An 18,998-nucleotide genomic window follows, 5' to 3' on the forward strand; every position below is an offset into this window, starting at 1 on the left:
AATCATCGACTTGCGCGATTATTCGACATATGCGATGTCGACTTAGGCGAGTTGAACTGTATTATGAATTTTGTGAGACTAGCTGCTCCCACCCCCCCCCCCCATAATTCATTTACCTGCAATCATGTCCGTATTATCTGCAATGTGCATTTATTTTACAACATGACCATATTTTTCAAGAGCACACTGAAATTGCCTTTGACCGTGTAGGCTTCGGCATAATACATTTTGAGTGAATTCATTATGAACAGTGAGGCTTGCTTGAAGCTCTGGGTTCCAAATTTAGACCATGGTACAAAATTAGCGTGAAATAGCCGTACCTTTGACATGCACGTATCAATGCGCGTTTGCTACTGGACGTCTCTTGGCGTACACAATCTGTCAATCATATTTACGCAGAAGAAATTTGCATACACCATGGTTTGGTTTCTATTGTACCACCTTTGTGAATTTGGGCCTATAAGTTTGGCCGGCATTGTGGGTTAAATTTGATTGAGAGTGTAGGTTGGGCTTTACATGGAACCTAACCTTCATGAGGTACATGGAATACTGTAAAAGTGGTTTCTTTCGCGTACAGAAACTTTCGCGGTTTCCATCGGTGCCGACTTTTTCGCGTGTGTTTAAATTCGCGGTCGGTAGTGATAGCTTTGTAACAAGCCACGAGTTCAAAACATTTTTGCGTGATGTTAAATTCGCGGTTCAACCTCAAAGCGCGAAAAGCGCGAAAATAAAACCACCGCGAAAGAAACCACTTATACAGTACCTGATAAGAAGACACATTCAGATATTGAAACCCAGCAATTCTCTTTGCCATGCCCAATACAGGAGCAGTACATAGGTTTAACACACATGAATATTCATACATGGGAAAACATGTTATGAGCTCTACAGTCATGGCCAAGTTACATACATCTAGGCTGGAATGTCACAATGACATACTACAAAATAAGATGGTTTATATTTAGATTGCATTGTCAACATATTTACAGTGTAGTGTTTATGACGCTGATTGGTCTGATAAGTTTCTTTTGGATAAAGACTGAGTACCAGCTTCTTCAAGAACAGATGTTCATTGTCCAGATTCTACAAGCCCAGGCACACTGTTGATATACATGCTATTTGATTTTGCTACCTACACAACTTGCGCACGATTCATCCCAGCTTCTTGGAAGTTCAGAGGTACAGAGGTATAGCACATGTAGTTTGGTGTGCTTGATGACTGCAAGCAGGAAAGAATTGATGCCCCAAAAGAAGAAAAGGTTGCAATATGGGGTTCAAGAAGTTGTGTTTGTCTTTACCTCAGGGGCACCACATTCATCTTACAACGTAACATATATTGGTAAACCCTCTAATCACATGATATACATTATACTTATATCTTTTGTATTGGACTTTGCAGTCCATGTATGCAATGTTTGCTAGATTTTCCTGGCATTGGTGGTACCAAAAGACAAAATAAAACAAAAAATCTCAATTAGCATAATTTATAAAGACTGAAAATCTCATGGATATCTCGAGAATAAATTCATTAATTTTGGAGTTACAACAGATGGGATTGGCACAAAACTAAACAGATCTGACATCTGTAGATATCAGATAACACAAAAGTGTGTTGAACTGTCAAGGTTATTCTCTCTATCACATTGACCAGTATCACCTCCTGAAGATGGACTGGATAAAGTAAATACTTCAGACAAAGTGTTGGTAGAAACAGTGCAAACAGAAGCAAAACCCATGGCAGGTAGCACATCGACTCCTTGGCAGAATGTCGAATGTTGCTAGGTCACAGTTTCTCATGGCACCTCATCGAACAGACATGCAGGAGAGAGCTGGGACAGTTGCTGGAAGAAATGACACCAGTCAAGCTGGTGACCAATCGCAAACAGAACGTCAGTCTCTGCATCTGTACCACGTTGGGGGATATTCAGTCCGTACAGACAGAGTGACTTCCTGACCTCACCGCCTGTAGCGGTATCTCTTGAAGCGGAACCAGAGCTGGAAGATGCTATTGGTGAACTGGCAGCGGAAACCATGGCGATGGGAGTATTCCCACTCTCTGTTGACGATCTTAAAGGCAATATCCTGAAGCAGGGGGGAAAACGTGATTACAGAAATTGATTTATCAAGTGTTGTATCTTTGAGACTTGCACAATTCACTGTTTATACATACATGTAATAATATACAAATATACCAGGCCTGAGAGGCTCTGGTTGAAACTATGCGCATGAGGTGACTTCAGTAGCACTATTTTCTGAGGGGCGGGAAAGCAGCTCAGCAGGAGGGCAGCGCGTACGCGTACTATGAAGAGACAACTGCGCGCTCAGCCGCTGAAGTGTACTCGGTGCATTGCTGTACAACGTACTGGTAAACATGTGCAAACTGCAAACTCACTACGCGCTTCATACATGCAATACGCCTATCCGATCTGTCAACAAGTACGTTCGGTTGCCAGTGCGGTGATGTGCGTGCTCGAGCTGATCAACGATGTGACTGTGAGCTGCAGTTGATTGTGTTTTCTGTCGTCTTTCTACCTAGCTGTCATGTCTGTACATGAATATGGACTATCATTTCCTGTTAAAATGCAAGTATACATTGTAAATTTGGGTAGCATTCAGTAACAGCGTATAAGGTTAGATTAGGCACTGGAAAAATTCTAGCAATTAAAGCATCGAGTGCCACTGTAAATTCGTGTGGTACGGTGTTCTAACGTAAACAGTGAACAAGTTAGACTCTAACTTACTCGTTAGACACTCTAAAAAATAATTATTAGGAATGAGATTACGGGAAATAGGGCCTACTGTTAGACAGGTAGAACTAACTTATAGGCTTAACTAGCGCTAACGTTAGAGCAGGCCTACTATCTACTGCAGTTTCGTTTGTCAACATCTTTTGGGTGGGTCACTCGAATTTAATAGTGAACTGCGAGACCAACTTTCAAACGGCGAAGCATGAACTCCCCAAAAACCTACGGTACGTCGAAGAACCCTAGCTTGCTTATTGTTGTCTAATTATAGATCTACGATATCGCCTACTCTGTTATGTTGTAACGTAGAATGAGGGCTTTATAAGAGTCTGAGTCTGAGTCTCTCCAACGTAACCCGTGTCGCATTGAGTGTATGCGTGCCTTGTGGTTCTCGCGAAGTACAAGTGCAGTGATCTAAGGCGCCGCGATACCCATTCATTTGTACATGAAATCTCTCGCGAAGCGAAGGTGCTGCGATACCCATTCATTTACACGTGAAATATTTCGCGTCGCAACGCGAAGCAAAAAAGGCGCGAAAATCACCAGCGTGGTATAGTTTTTACCATTTCCCTAGGGAGTATAGTCTTTTTCGCGCACTTGTATGGTAGAATTATGTTTTGTTGTTTACAGTGCTCTCGACCAATCAGAGGACGAGATGCATTTTGTGAGGGATATAAATACATATGTACATACCATTTAGCATGTAATATTGGTAACAACAGCACAAGTGTTACAATGGTGGAAGTTCCTCAATCAACATTAGATTGTAAAATATTTTCTAACATAATGGATTAACAAACAAGTTCCTCTTTGTGACTGCAATGATGTCCTGGTAACTGCATACATGAGATGTGCCAGAATTTTTATGCAATACAGGAAGTTTTACATCCTGAAAACCTTGCCACAATACACTGATGAGTGAAAGCACCATCTTTGTTCCATGTCAACAGTTGCTAGTAATATTTCCACAAACATGAGACAATCATTAGAGAATGTGCAAATGCACCTGCTAACACATTCAAATATACATGTAACCGCAGTTACAAATGTAGGAAGATCTAACATTCAAAGTTGAAATTGGCAATCCCTCTGTGGTGGTTACTTTATCATTCTGATTCATCGTACCTCATATGGTGGGCCTGCATGGAACTTCAGAATGCCAAAGTCTGGATTCTCTGGGCACGGTGTGAGGATGTACTCCGGTGTTTTCCTCTTGTCAATCAGATCAGGGAAGAAAATCTGTACAGACATTAAACATTTCACACTTTTAGAACTCCATGCTCAGGGGTGGATTCAGGAATTCCGTAAAGGAGAGGCACCTTTACAAATTTAAAGGGGGTGAATGCTCCCCCCCCCCCAACATTTTTTTCTTTTTATTTCTTTTGTTTTAGCAAAAAAAAAATAAAGAGGGGGCGCGTGCCCGGTGCACCCCCTCTGGATCCACCATTGATACTCCTTGAAGTGAATCAACAATACGCATGAATAATGAGCATGATGTTAGTACCAGTCATATCTGTAACAGTCAAATATCAATTCCTGAAAGATGAAAACAACCTTTTCTGAAATATGAAATCCTACAATGCACAACACGAGAAACAATGAATGTAAATACTACATGTGTGTTGTCCTCACATTGTTCTTATAATCTATTCAAATTTGTATGCTATCTTATCTTCTGATGAATAGTCACCAGAAATTCATTACAGTCAACTTTGCCTATGCCATATCCAAAGGGACTGCAGAAAATCCTTTTTAAGACTTTCATGAGTTTCTACTATACACGATAGCAATACATGTAACACAAGTTTAACATATCAATCATAGGGTAAAGTTTACTTCAACTTCAACATTTGTACAACTTGTGCAAGGTCTTAGATGTTACAGACTGAGACAACATTTACATCCCTCATACCTGACAGGACAGCATAGGATGACTTTTGATCAATCTGACGTGAGAAAAATTATGAAGTCAAATTAAAGCCACAAGGCCCAAGATGTAGAGCACTCACATTAAACTTGTAGCCCTGAACAATCTTTGGTGGAGGGTTGTCCATGTCGTAGTGAGTCTGGTTGTACTTATTCCACTCAAAACCCTGTCAACAGGAAAAGACAATATGAATCCAGAGTGAGAGATTGCCACTTCAGTTGCAAAATATTTCTCATATTTCTCTGTCTATTTCTTCCCAGTTTCTTCATCAAAATACATGAGCTCCAGGAATAACTGACATCAGATCATTTCTGTCATGCCTCCTCTGATGTGGTAGGGGCATCTTTGAGAGGATACCACAACATATCTAAACAAAATAATATGAACAGAAAACAAAACGAAACATTCCCCAATGTGATACAATCGGCATTTCCACTATACAAAAAAAAAAACAAAAAAAACAAAAACAAAAAAACGAGTACAGGGAGCCCTGTCATGACAAGGACCTATAAACCCTGACAAATACCTTGTTATATCAGATAATGTAAATAAGAAATATCACAAGTTGGGACCTACAAAATCACTTTGTTATAAGAGGGTTCTGTTACACAACCTCTTTATAATGAGGTTCAACTGATGTACATGTATTTCGCTTGCATGTGACATAAATGTATATTTAAACATAGTAAGACACGGTGAAAAGAGAGAAATAGATTTAAGCACTCACAGTGTGCACACGATTGAAGAATCGTGGCTTGCGAGGGCGGTACTTGTCTGCCCACATGTATGGCTTCTGTTCAGTGGTGACCTCCACAGCAAAGGATGCCTCATCCTTCCCCATGTCTTCTTTGGCCTTCTTGATGAATTCGGTCTCAGCGTCGGTCTGCAAAATTACACAATTTATGGGATAAGCAAAAGTTGACAGCTTAATCATATCACAAGAGATTAACCAAGGAAAAGCTTTGCCTTTTATTTCATATTCTCATTGAAGGGAAACTATGTTTATGTCATGTTTATGTCATGTCACTGGTAAGTTATTTGATGAAAGGCAAAAGCTTTCTATATCAATTGATCTGAAATGTTTCAAAACCTTCAATCAAACAATGTTTTCCCATCATTGGGTACCAGTTTCATATACACCCATTTGGTTTGGTGGATTTCAGAAGACATTACTGATTTTTAAAACTTGACTGTGTATTCTTGGCTGCTGCTTTACATAATCAGCTCTTTATACTCATGGTAACATTTCACTTTCATAACAAAATGCAAGGCAATACTTTCTAAAAAGTTACACAATGTACAAAAATAGTTTCATTTATGTACACAATGTCAATGAAAAAGGCTGAAAAAAACACAACATGTGTGTGTGTGTGTTCCAGTTGTAATTAGTCTCAGCACAAGCTTGTTTACAACAATAAACAGTCCAAAGACATTATCTGACAGTGTCACTACAGACTTATATATTTTTGCCATATCGCTGCTTTTATTTTCTTCATTTTCATTTTTGTTTTACTGTGTCCACAACACCTCTCTACTCACCTCTGCTGTCCCAGTGCTGATGAGGAGCTTGCGAGCCTGCTCCAGTTTGAGTCTGTCTTCCTCGGGATCCTGGACAAAGACCTCGATGGAGAGATCCTTCTGCTCCAGGAGCCGTGGGCTGTAGCCACCCTGGTAGTACTCCATGTAGCTCTCCTCCGCCAGGTCCTCCTCTGTCAATATCGACTCTGGCCTGAATTCAGATTGACAGAATAGAATATGGTAATTACCATTAACACGAGACCCAGTAAGTCTGGTGCCAGCATGAGTGGCGCATTAAACCTTCACGGCACTCGGCCTGGATCAAACTATATCAAAAATCTTGAGATTTGGGGATTGCTGCAGGCACCTTAGGCAACACCCTCCAAAGTTTGGGTATTTGGATCCCTCCCTGGGGGCCCTCTATGAGGTACTATCATTGTTTGTACAAACAGTAAAGAGCTGGCAGACATTGATCGGCCATAGGATTTCAAGGTAACGTGGTGTTTCATGTGTGGCCCGATTCATTTGCTGCTCACTAGGGTGCATTAAAAAACATGAATATCACAGGTGAACGAATACGTGCATCGAAGCTTACGCTTATCGGTAATGGTCAACTTCAGTCAAGATTCTTCAGCTTTAAGTGTACTTAAACAGAGGTCACTGATAAAGCTACATGCAATCTGTTACTGGGATTCTCATATCCCAGCAGGCCAGCCATATATGACATGAGGCAGGTAATACAGGAGAAAGTGCAGCACATAGCTCAGATCAGTTGGAGACCAACATAAATGCATAAAAGACTCTTACTCCTCTTCCTTGGCAGCAGCCCCTCCTACAGCCCCTCCTTCCTCTCCACCAGCAACAGCGCCCTCTACCGCTTCCTGCGAACTTTGACTTTCTTCTCTCCTCTGCGACGGCCCTTCGTCGTCGTCGTCGTCATCAGGTAGTTCTATTTCTGCGCCCTCTGCCGACGCCGGATTTGCCGGCTGAGCGGAGGGGTCCCACTCAGATGATGTCGCCCCAGCGGAGGGGAACAGGGGTTGGGCCTCCACCCCTTGCTGCCATGAAAAATGGAAAAAAATATCACAAGATGTTCAACTCGCTGAAGACTAGTCTGAGTCTCGGAGCAAGCTCCTCAGGTTATAACACAGAGTTGAGATCACTCAGGGCAATAATATCAGCAATGCACTGGAAAGCAAGCAATATCTGTACACTTTTTTTAGTTTCAGTCTCTGTGATCACACACAGTGTTCATTCATGGAGAAATAATTATGAAATGTTTATGACATATCTTTCCTGCATCTTCTTCTTTCTCATGTGCTGTGCAGAAACATTTTGAGAGTGTACTTGCACATTTGTGGTTGCTCTCGTGAGTTCTGTGCTTGTGCCTGTGTCAGTGTTAATGGCTGCATCTGTGTCTGTGTCTGTGTCTGTGTCTGTGTCTGTGTCAGTGTGTCTGTACCAAAGAGATTTTATATCTAGAGTAAGCAGTCGCCCTACGCGTGCGTACAAATGAGACGTCCAAAATTGAAGAGGGAGCACACCCTCACATCCAGGCATCTGATTTCAGTCTATGTTCAAGTCATATCTTCTAATATCATATCTGGAGTGATTTCCTATTCTCCACAACACAAAACGCAATGTGGTTAATTGTTTAGATATTAGTTTCTATGATGATATTATATCATATGAACCATTTTGTAGAGTACAGACCTTTTTGTTATTCACAAAATAAACAATGGGATCCTGAGTGTAGACTAGGAAGTAGTTTGAGCATCATGACGCTTGTTTCACGTACAATGGTCCCACTCACGCCATAAGATCAAACAACATCAACAACGTTACGATGTTCAAACATAACGATTACTTGACCATTGTGATATAACTATAAAACGGCGCAAGTAGAGCGCATCTAAACAGTGTGCTGCCATCTACTGTTCAATAAATGTACAGGATCCAAGCTATGGCAGCTCCCACAACGCGAAATGGCAGCTCTCTCCACTACTGGACTACGCCCTCTTGTGGCATAATCTCTTTGGTCTGTACAATGCCTCACCTGTTGGCGAAGAGCAGCCAGCTTGCTCCTCAACTTCTCCTGATGCAGTTCTCTCAGCCTGGCCCGTGCCATGTGGGCATCCAACTGCTGCTGGAGTGACTCCCAGTAACCTGTAGGATGAAAGAATGTTACATCAAAACTCCTCCCAAAATGTGTCTACATGCATGGAATTCATCTTGAGGATGGGTGGTTATTAACACAAAATCTCTCAAATTGTTTGCTCTCTCTTATTTATTTCTCTTTACAACTCTTCATTCTGGTGCATGAATTTGCTGTTCTTTTCATTCCATTACATCATATTACACCATTGGACTAAATACATAAATCAAAATTAGTACCAGTTACATCAGCCTTAAAAACAGCATAAGCATATCTATTCCATCTTCACATAAAACTGAAAACAGTGAAAACATTCTAAAATGACACTACCCTGCTACAAGACATCACAGTTTGACACGCAAAGTCTAACATAACAAGGTGTGCACACTTGCAATAACATTTCACCTTTGCTGATAATCATGTGCAGTTACCTATATCTAAGGCATTGCCGCTCTGTATCCTGGCGACTATCTGAGCCTTCAGTGCCAGCAGCTGACCATGGGTCTTGTTCTTGAAGACATCCGCAACCTCTGAGCTGACCGAAGTATTGATACCTTCTCGTCTGTCAATGGCTTCTACGGAGTTACACATCCAGTAAAACAATGAAAATAATGATGCAGTAAGCCAAATATGATCAAGACAGCAAAGATGACAGCAGAAGCGAAATCATAAAATAAGACGATTAATATTTATACAGCATATGATCACAAGGAAATATCATGGCTCAGTGGATAGGATCACAAATGATGAAATCACGAGGTCCCTAGTTCAAGTCCCCTGGCAGCAGCAGTTGTGACTGTAGGCAAAGCAAGTTATCCTTGTTTTCTAATCCTTAGGAGAGGACATAAAGCCATCGGTCCTGTACGTTGCTCGCTTAGAGACATTCATTGCTTCTCTAACAGCCATGCAAAGCGAATCATAATTCAAATATCACTGTCACATACGAAGGTGATACATCGTCTATTCTCTGTATCTTCTTTTGTCACATTTCATATCACCCTTCTCTTTGGGGGCTAGTCCAAGGTACTATCTGTTTTCATTTCACCTCTGTCATTACCGCATTGAACATGTACGAACGCAATGCCTGAGTAATTTTGAGGTGGTGGTCCCCAGAAGGTTAAAGACAACAAGAAAAGCAATGACAGTCTACTTACCTTGCCCCTCTGGTGTGATCTTCTTCAGCTTGGTGAGCTCATCTTCAGCAATCACTGTGATGTCCTTCCAAAACTCCAAGTTTTTTCCCTCCTCCAGCTCCACATACACTTTAATGTCCTCCAGCAAATCCTCAAGGTCAGTTATTGTCAGTCCCTACAAAAACAAAACAAAAGCAAGTTGAGAAACAAGTATATCCTTAACATGCACAAGTTTCAACGATAGCAACACCAGCTGAATATTGATATTGCTTGAAGATATAGAAATCAACTTTATGGTGCAAGTTCACAAAGGTGATTTAAATCTAAACCATGGTCTATGCGAATTTCTTCTGTGTAACAAATACAATTGACAAATTGCGTACAATAGACGTTCAGTAACAAACACGCCTTGCTACGCTCATGTAAAGGTACACCTATTTCACACTCATTTTAGACCATGGTTTAAATTTGTACCATGGTCTAAGTTTAAACCACCTTCAAAAATTCAGGTCTATAAGTCTACACTACCTTGCTGACATAATTACATATATTTACCATAATAATTTGGGAACATGCATGAAATGAACAAAGAGTAGAAGAAGCAGAAGGAGGAAGGTATGAAGAAGAAGATAAAGGAGGAGGAGAAGGGGACAAAAACTAAAGAGAAAAAGAAATATGAAGGAGAAGAGAAGATGAAGGATGAGAATAATGGAGACAAGGGATTCATTTCATCAAGTCATCAAATAAAAGTCTTTACATAAATCTCAAAATGGCCAAAGTCGCTCGTATGCAGCTATATGAGATTCTCAATATCCATCTTATGAAGTCACTCATAAGTGTGTCTTATGAGCAAAAAGTCTCTTATAAGACTTCATGAAATGACCCAAGGAAGAGAACAGGAGGAAGAAAGGCTGTCACAAACCTTGAGGACATTGTATGGCTCTTGCATCTCTAGTGATATATCCTCATCGTCTTCAGCGCTGATGTACTGACCCAGCAGATCAATAGGTTTGGCTAGACATAGGAGAAGTATGGCGAGCAAAGAATTAGTATTTAGACAGCTTTTTTGCTTCTTTGTTATTTTTCAGTTCTGTCTTCTTTCTTTCCATTGTACCTTACTTCCATTGACTATTTTGCTCATCTTATGTTATCATCATATTTGCCATATTTTCCCTCTAAACTTGATATTTTTGTTAGCCATTTATCTACACCTACTTTGACAATGCCATTTTATTTGCCTAATCTACAGTGCACTTTTGTTATAACAAACACAGTTATAACAAAATTCCGGTTCCAATGAAATACAAATTCAGACCGAAATATTATCGGCTCTATGTTTTTTTATTGTTTATTTGTTCGGTTATAAAGAAATTTCGATATAACGAAAGAAAACTGCCGGTCCCGAGGGCTTCGTTATAATGGGAGTCCACTGTATTAACAAAAGTTTGATGTATAATTTGCTTCCTAGTCTATTGCAGGAATCTTGCATGATACTTATTTGAGTAATTGCTAATTAATAATTTTACATCTTATAACTTTGTGTTATGAGTCTGCTTGTAGCCTAAAAAATAATAATTTTTTTAAAATGCTAAATATACGGTATTTCTGTTACAATGAACCATGATAGTAACAAAACTTCATTACAACGAAGCAAAAATTGAGGTCCCAAAATTACTACCATTAAAGCCAATGGTGCAAACTTCCCTTCCGTTTAAACAAAAGCGCGATTTTTGATACAATGACAGAAAACAGCCAGTCCTAAGGACTTCATTATAATGGGAGTGGCCTGAAAACAAAAAAATCATGTGCAATCATAGCAATGTAAGTGTGCATGCATAAAGAGTACTTTGCGTCATGCTCACCTCGTCCATCTTTGATCCTCACTTTTGACCTCAGTTTGGCTTGATTTATGTGAAACTGCAAAGTTAAGATTAAACCAAAATAAGGAGTGACAACATAAATAAACTACAATTCTGCTTCTTCTTCTTCTTCTTCTTCTGGTGCATTTTTACATACATTTTTCTACTTTGAAACATCTGAAAATGATCATCCTGCTTTTATTTTGTTTGAAGAAATTGTGTTCACTTTGATCAAGGTGTCGCATAAGGTCTTCTTTTCTTCATTCTAAAAATGACAAGAAGTATTGCTATTCATTTCTAAAATCCTGTATGAAGTAATAGAATATCACAAAGCATTCTCTTAATATTAGCATGTCCAGAGCACGGTTACAAAGAATATTTTCAGAGGAAATAGAAAACTACTGACATTATTGAAAGATAAGAACCATCAAGCTTGCATATTTGGCAAAGGGCTCCTTGAATAGTGCGTATTTACGAATAATACAGCTGTAGCTCAAGAAACAGGGCAATTATACCTTGGAAGAGCATTTGCACAGAGTGCTGAAAAACAGAGAGTGTCATGCAAATGTAATAACATTAATAGTTAACACAGTTGATGACATAATGAGGGCAGGTGAAGGTTACACCATGAAATTGCTACTATAGAGCTTGTCACCCTCGTATCAATAGTGTTTAGTCTGAAATAAAAGAAAAAGGAAATACGTACAGTGTCCTCTTGTCGCTCCCACTCCTTGAAATATTCAGCTTCCCTGGCCCTTTGTAGCTCCTCCTGGAAAACAATACACAAATTGAATCAAAAATTTGATGAGTGAATGCATCCCCAAAGTTCTTCCTCAAACATAATCTAAGTACAGTTTTCTGTCCAACCAATCCCATCCATGTCCCTCATTTATTTCCTATTTCTAATATAAAGGTTTTCTCTAAATAGCACATACATGAAGGTGAAGTGTATGGTTTGTTTGGACACAAAGCATATAATGATTGAGGAAATAAAGAGAGATATTCTATAAACTACAAAACATTGTGTTCATAATATGTTATCCCATGTTTCCAAATCTGTACTGGAGAATTAAAGAATGCAGCAGTCTGCAGCAAGCACACCTGTATTGGTGAGTTAGGACTAGTTCATTAATTCCTTCAGAATGTGCAGATTTAAATTCCATGCACTACTATCCACTGAAAATCAAATGGAGCAGTTTCCCTGTGTAATGTTATTTTTTTTAAATATATAACTCCCTAGGACCTTTGAGCATTTACAGAATATTTCACAATTTTCAGTCAAATGAAGAAAATTTCATTATAATAACAGACTGTCAATATGCTTCCACTGGTCATACAGTCAATGGGCAAATGGATGCACTACACTGATTTGCTCTCAGCCTCATCAGAACATTAAATCAGTGCATTCATAAGTATGCAAAACTCTTTCACATTTAAAATCTCAAAGGAGAAAGCAAGGTGGCAAGGACAAGTTTGACATAACCATACAGATTCATAACAAAGTGCAACAAAAAAAAAACTAAAGAGAAGCATATCATGGGCAGACTGAGATATCTAAATATACCAAATTTACTCAGGTCAAGATGAACTAATTTTTATGCAAGGCTTACCAATTCTTTGTCCCTCTGCTCTCTCTCCTTCTCTCTTTCAATTCTGCGCTGTTTCACCTTCTGAAGTTCCAACTGTGGGTGAACAAAATATTTGAAAGAAACCATAAGTAGGCTGAATTACAACATCTTTAAAGTACTAGTGAAAGAATACCAAGCAAAAAGACACTCAAAGTATCTAGAAACATCTGAGCATGTTGAAGCATTAGATTGATTCCTGTAAGAATGCTCAAGTTTAAGATTTCACAGGCATTTACAGGTGGACCAACAATTGTAAATCAGCACTGCAGAATGAGATTCAAACTCTAGACTCAAAAGAATTAAAAAAGAAAAAAAAATGCAATTACAATATTGCATTTATCTAACACATTATGAAATAAGAGCTGTTTTATATGTTTAATATTGTCACAATCATTGCGACTTCATTTTTTCACAACTGATTTGATAACCCACTTCTATTTTTAGTGGGAGGATACATGCGGAGTTTTGAGTGACAGGGATACCATTGTAAAAGGTGATACATTATTAAGATATATGTTATGAATATAACAGCAGACAATGTTTATCCCTGAAGATGTTTATCAATCATTTCATCCATTTATGTATGTATGAATTATGTATGTTTGTTTCTGGACCAATGACTTAATGTCTCCTACTACTTATGATCCTACAACCATCTCAACTAAAGGAGTCTGGAACAAATCCTACTGGCAATCACAAACCATAACTTACCCGATTCTCAATTTGTTTTCGCTTAACCATTCTCTTCATACTGTCCGGGTCCACATCACCAATGCCCAGTTTTTCATTTTTCTGCATAAAGACAAAGAGAGGAATATTTACCATTGCTATAGATATTTCCAACATGGTTCACACCTATGAAATCATGTACACCTTTGGGAGGCCACAGAAAATATTAAGAAGCTCTCTCTTCCTTTCACAAACATACAAACTGCGACACATGTGAACTGGAGAAGGAAGTCCTATATGCCTAGATCACACAAGGATTACAGTTCTTTTTCCTGTGTAATCAATCCTAACTAGTAGTCTTTATGCTCACAATCCGCTGCAAAGTTTGTTACCTCATAAAGCAAAGAAAATCATAGTTCACTTGAGTAAAGGAAGATACTCAGTACCACAATGCTTAATCAACCACCAGGGCCAGACTTTTTCGACTTTCTCTTAAAAGCCTGTTACAGTAGAACACCTATCTTTGGCTTAACAAATCATATTCTCTGTCTTCTATGTTGAGAAAAATGGAATGCTTAAATATCTTCAAATACAGTAATTGATATTGCACATCCCTATAAAACCGTCCTGTGATTATCAACAAGAAAGCTATCACGCTCTGATTTCAGCTTACTAAAGGCACAGTTTACCACTGGGAGCAGTGATTCTAAAAATGTTTGAGTTATCACATTTGATGCATATATGTGTAGGTCAGTTGTCTCACAAACCATCCTATCATACAAAAATTCTGCAATAAAGCCTAAAATAAAAGGAGATATCACTATTTTTCTCAATAAACCATAACTGTAGATGGTTTATTCATGGTTCAACAATTTTATTATGACTATTGTTCACATTTTATATATTTAACAATACTTAACATTGATTATACTGATTAACATTTTCACATTGATTGTTTCTATCCCTAACTCACATTTCAGAACTATTTTGAAGCACTAAAGCTGGGTTTTTGTTTCATCTGCAAATGCTAAATAATGTCTTTAAAAACAATCTTTTGCAAGCTATAAAGCATAGTAAATCTAAACTACAAACTTTGAGAGCGAATGTTTCAATGTTTCATGATTTCATGAGGAAGACTTACCTTTTGCCACACAAATGTATCTAGAAGGTTTGGATCACCAAATGGATTGTCTTCATTGGTATATCCCTGCAAATGAAAACAAGCAAACAAATATAACTTTCAGCAACCTCTGATTCAAAGACTGGCTCATTGTAGTCACGAACCATGGCAACAAATTTATTTATCATATCAAGGAACAACTTCAACTATCAAGTCCTTATAAACTACAGCATACTACTGAAGGCACTAAGTAACACTGAATTCAAACCCATTCTATCATAGCAAGTATCAATGAACAATATCATCTGGAACTGTCTGTGAGTCTATCTTAACTAGGCAGTAAAACACCAAACTTTACAATATTTGCTATCAATCAAAGAAGTCATACAAATAGCAGAGTTTAATTCAAAACAATTTTCTGCATGCTAATGGCAATTCCAGTGGTAAGTGTTGGGATTAATTTTTTTTTTTAAATGCTGTGAAGACGGATAAAACCCAGAAAGGATATATCCTATTCAAAAATTTAAAGGTTATATGCTTTTTAATGTGCATCATACAGTGCACTCCTATCATAACAAACACAGATATAATGAAATTCTTGTTACAACGAAATCAAAATCCAGGTCCCCAAATTATCATCTCTATACCTCTTTACACTATGCTGTTCCGTTATAAGGAAACTTCATTATAACACTGTACTGCACACTGTGTGTCCTAGCAAACACAAACCACCACAACAACAACAACAAAATGATAAAACTGTCCCATGCCTGAACAAAAAGAAGGAGGATGAATAATCTAGGGTGCAGAATATTTATCAAGCCAATGTACTATCACAAATCTGCTAACGACGTAGTCTGGAAGCATAGAAGTACAGCCCTCACATTTGAACAGTCTGCTAATAGTGAACCCAAAGTAAACAGCATGGACACAAAGGCCCGAATTCACAAAGGTGGTACAAATGAAACCATGGTTTAAACCATGGACAAAAACCGTGGAGCGCCAAGTGTCGCACGGAATATTTCGTTACAAAATTGGTCATTTCTTCGACAAAATGACCGTTTCGTTAGCGAAATTATCATTTCATGGATAAAATGTTCATATAGTTACAAAATGTTGTCATTTCGTTACAAAATAATCATTTCATCGACGAAATTACTGCTTTCGTAACGAAATATTCCATGCGACACTTGGCGCTCCATGGTTTTTGTCCATGGTTTAAACCATGGTTTCATTAGCACCACCTTCAAGAATTCCGGCCCTTGTGGCCTGAAAATCTTCACAGTTTGCTGTCATCATGCAAAGTGAAATAGTTTGGCTGGATACTGATTGCATAAACAAAAACCTAGCCTTTCATGCATGCAACATACCATCATTTCTTCATCCCATCCCATCTGTTCTTTCCTCTTTCTGTCCTTGAGCTGTTTTTTGGCCAGCCTCCTGGCTCGTTTCTCCTCCATCGTCTCTGTAGCCTTGATCAATGCTTTCTGGGTTCTGCAATTAACATTTGAATCGTATGAGAAGACAGTCAAGAAGACAAAATGTTGAATCATGGTAATGGGATTTGCGATACCTTTGTAACAATCCCATTTTCTGGTTGAATTAAATGACATCAATTTACCAGTAAAGGTAACTTCCATTAAACAACAAGTACAATATTTCAATTCATGCAATGCACGATTCATTGGCAGTGCAGAGTGGGAAGGTACCGATGGTGTAGGTATGGATTTGGAGCAGTGAGTGGAGAATAGCAGTTGATTAGCTTAGGTTCTTTCAAACATATAGAATAGTGTCACACTGATGCTTTAAATTTTCCTATCTACCCACAATAACATGTCATAATAACATCAATTCGTAAATGGTGTACATGTACAGTATACCATATACCCTACTGTCACTGCATATAGTGCATTTACACACATATATAGAGAGAATATAAGAGAGATCTGAAGACACACAAACAAAAAAGAAAAAATAGAGATACATATCATGCTCTACTGATTTCTTAAGCCATTTAGTACTTTTTGATAAATTAAGGACTAAATAATAAACAAAGAACTAGGTCTAGGGCCTAGTAACTTACTTTTTGTCAATCACACCATCTGTTTTTGGCCTCACAACCTCCTGCTGTTTGGGTGAACGAGATCGGGAGTGAGACCTTCTCTTGTGCTTGTGCTTGTGGCTCTGGCGGTGTTCCCTGTCTCGAGATCTGGACCTCGATCTCTGTTTTGCCTTCTTTCTGCTGTGTCTCTGATGATCACGCTCATTGCCACTGCTGGGGGGCGAGGGGCTTCTGAAGGAAAAATGTAAATTTATTATCTAATAAATAAAATTAATATTAAAAACACTTGAAGTACATGATGTATGATCAATTAATAGTGTAAATAAGCTAATTCTTACACTCATACCCAATAGGCCAATCCCAAACATCCCAATTCAACTTTGTTAAGTGTCGATGATGTCATACTCATATGGCTCATTTCATGTCTTGTTGTAACCGCACCAGCGACCCCAATCCGTACCGAGTCGGGGTCCCATGGCAGCCCTATGGCTATCGAAGAAACACCCGATATGGCTCAGCATTTTGGTGACCAGAGACCAAAATACAGGGTTTTACACTGAAAATCATAGCCGTACTGTTAGATAAGATACTTACAATCAGAGCCGCCGAAATCAATTTACAATACGATCTGTTTTAAGAGCCCAGTGAAAGATTTTATCCAAGGTTTTAGTCCTTCCCGACTTCGTATGTATTGTAGTACAACTTACACAGCGCATGCGCCAATAGCCTTGCTGTCGATCGGGTATGGATAAAACGTAGCACATATTATAATACACAATGTATGCGTGTGGAAAAAAAAAAAAACAGGACGGCTTGCTGAGAACTGAAATGAATATTCATTCGAGCATGCGCAGGTCATTTTATTTACGTGATATGTTCAAAATGGCGATTCGCATCTCGCGGAGATGGTCTCAAAGATGATGACGATTAATCTTGTTTTCGGAGGTAATGGTGAGTGATACATAGTTGCCTACAATATTCAACAATATGGTATTACGACATGTGGCTTTTCGTTGCGAATCCAAGTGTCATTTTGAACGATGGGTTGTTTACTGAATTGCAAGCCTCGCGCATCGCAGTGCACTTGTTGATCTAGCAGATTACTTCACTATTCCCCCGAAAATTGCATACAAGTCTTCGGGGCGCTGTTACTGGTTACAGCGCCCTGCGCCGGGGTTAGTCTTGTTGCTCTTTAAAGTTTGGGTCGGGTGGGTTTGCGTTTGTTTTCTACGAATGTCACCACTGTCCACACAGTTTGTCACAGTCAGTGTAAATTTAACATTGTTCTCGACATTGACAGGCATGCCAGAAATAGAACTGTATTTCAGCCTGCAATCAACGTGGGAATTAGTTCTACGGCTTCTAACTAGACCGGCTGCCACTAACAAGTTAGACCTAGTTTACATTTAATAACGTTAACTGGGCGAAAATCACGGCAGCTAATATCAAATGTGCTCGATGTGATATGTGCACGTACAAATACATTGTACGGGAATACTAACATAGATGAAAATACATGGGACTACACATTATACGTTTATGCTGAATCGGCTTTGACTATCTCGGGATTTGTATGCACAAACCTTTGTCTATGCCGCTCCCGATATTTTTCACGATCTCGTTGCCTTTCACGGGACCTAGACCTAGACCTCGATCTAGATCTACTCCTTCGCCTTTTCTTGTCACTTCTCCCCATGATTAGCGAGAATTGGTCCTGACTCAAGTTCTCCGAAGAAACTCTGCGTTTCCCAGCACATATATGCGTACGGTGGTACGTACACACACGTTACGTACACTACTACTGCGTGTGCTTCTTTATTGTAGTAGCGCCGCGTCACGACGACGTCGTAGCTGATCAGTCCGTGTGTAGAGTTTCTCGATGCTTGTTACGGTTCGGTGATGATAGTGATCGTGACGCTCGGTATAAAACTCTTTGAACACTCTCCAGGATACAGTCTTCATCCACAAAACATCCCAATACCCAATCCAATTCAATTAGGCCCATTCAAGTCAAAATAGAGCATAACTTTTTTTCATCTATAGGAGGACTTCAACTTACGACGAAAAGTTATGTACTACTAGGGCCTATACCTTACTATCCAGCAGATCCGTTATCTGTCAACTCCGATCTCTCCCCCCCCCCCACCTTTAGGTGGTCAACCATAGACCTACTCATCAAAGCT

The 18,998-nt window shown here is 39.1% G+C and overlaps 1 protein-coding gene across 1 annotated transcript; it reads right to left on the reverse strand.

Annotated features, from left to right (window-relative positions):
- Positions 1-1,956: 1,956 nt before the first annotated feature.
- LOC139745543 (splicing factor Cactin-like) lies at positions 1,957-18,553 on the reverse strand. Its single transcript, XM_071655934.1, has 18 exons — positions 18,399-18,553; positions 16,837-17,046; positions 16,124-16,247; positions 14,775-14,840; positions 13,676-13,756; positions 12,947-13,018; positions 12,043-12,105; positions 11,340-11,394; positions 10,400-10,491; positions 9,499-9,652; positions 8,776-8,919; positions 8,246-8,355; positions 6,997-7,247; positions 6,211-6,400; positions 5,399-5,554; positions 4,754-4,837; positions 3,870-3,983; positions 1,957-2,082 (listed from the first exon to the last, which is right to left on the reverse strand). The coding sequence occupies exons 1-18, from the start codon at positions 18,509-18,511 to the stop codon at positions 1,957-1,959; spliced, it is 2,205 nt and encodes a 734-aa protein (XP_071512035.1). The 5' UTR covers positions 18,512-18,553.
- Positions 18,554-18,998: the final 445 nt, after the last annotated feature.

Source organism: Diadema antillarum, unplaced genomic scaffold (assembly GCF_040938485.1).
Source record: "Diadema antillarum isolate AM-2024a unplaced genomic scaffold, OU_Dant_1.0 seq00001274_RagTag, whole genome shotgun sequence".
NCBI lineage: Eukaryota > Metazoa > Echinodermata > Echinoidea > Diadematoida > Diadematidae > Diadema > Diadema antillarum.

Excerpts from the sequence above, each read along its gene's own strand:
- LOC139745543 (XM_071655934.1), bottom strand. The coding sequence starts at position 18,511 with ATGGGGAGAAGTGACAAGAAAAGGCGAAGGAGTAGATCTAGATCGAGG. Across the intron at positions 8,920-9,498 it reads GATCACACCAGAGGGGCAAG|AAGCCATTGACAGACGAGAA; the intron begins GTAAGTAGACTG and ends GTAACTCCGTAG. Across the intron at positions 4,838-5,398 it reads TCTTCAATCGTGTGCACACT|GGTTTTGAGTGGAATAAGTA; the intron begins GTGAGTGCTTAA and ends TCCTGTTGACAG.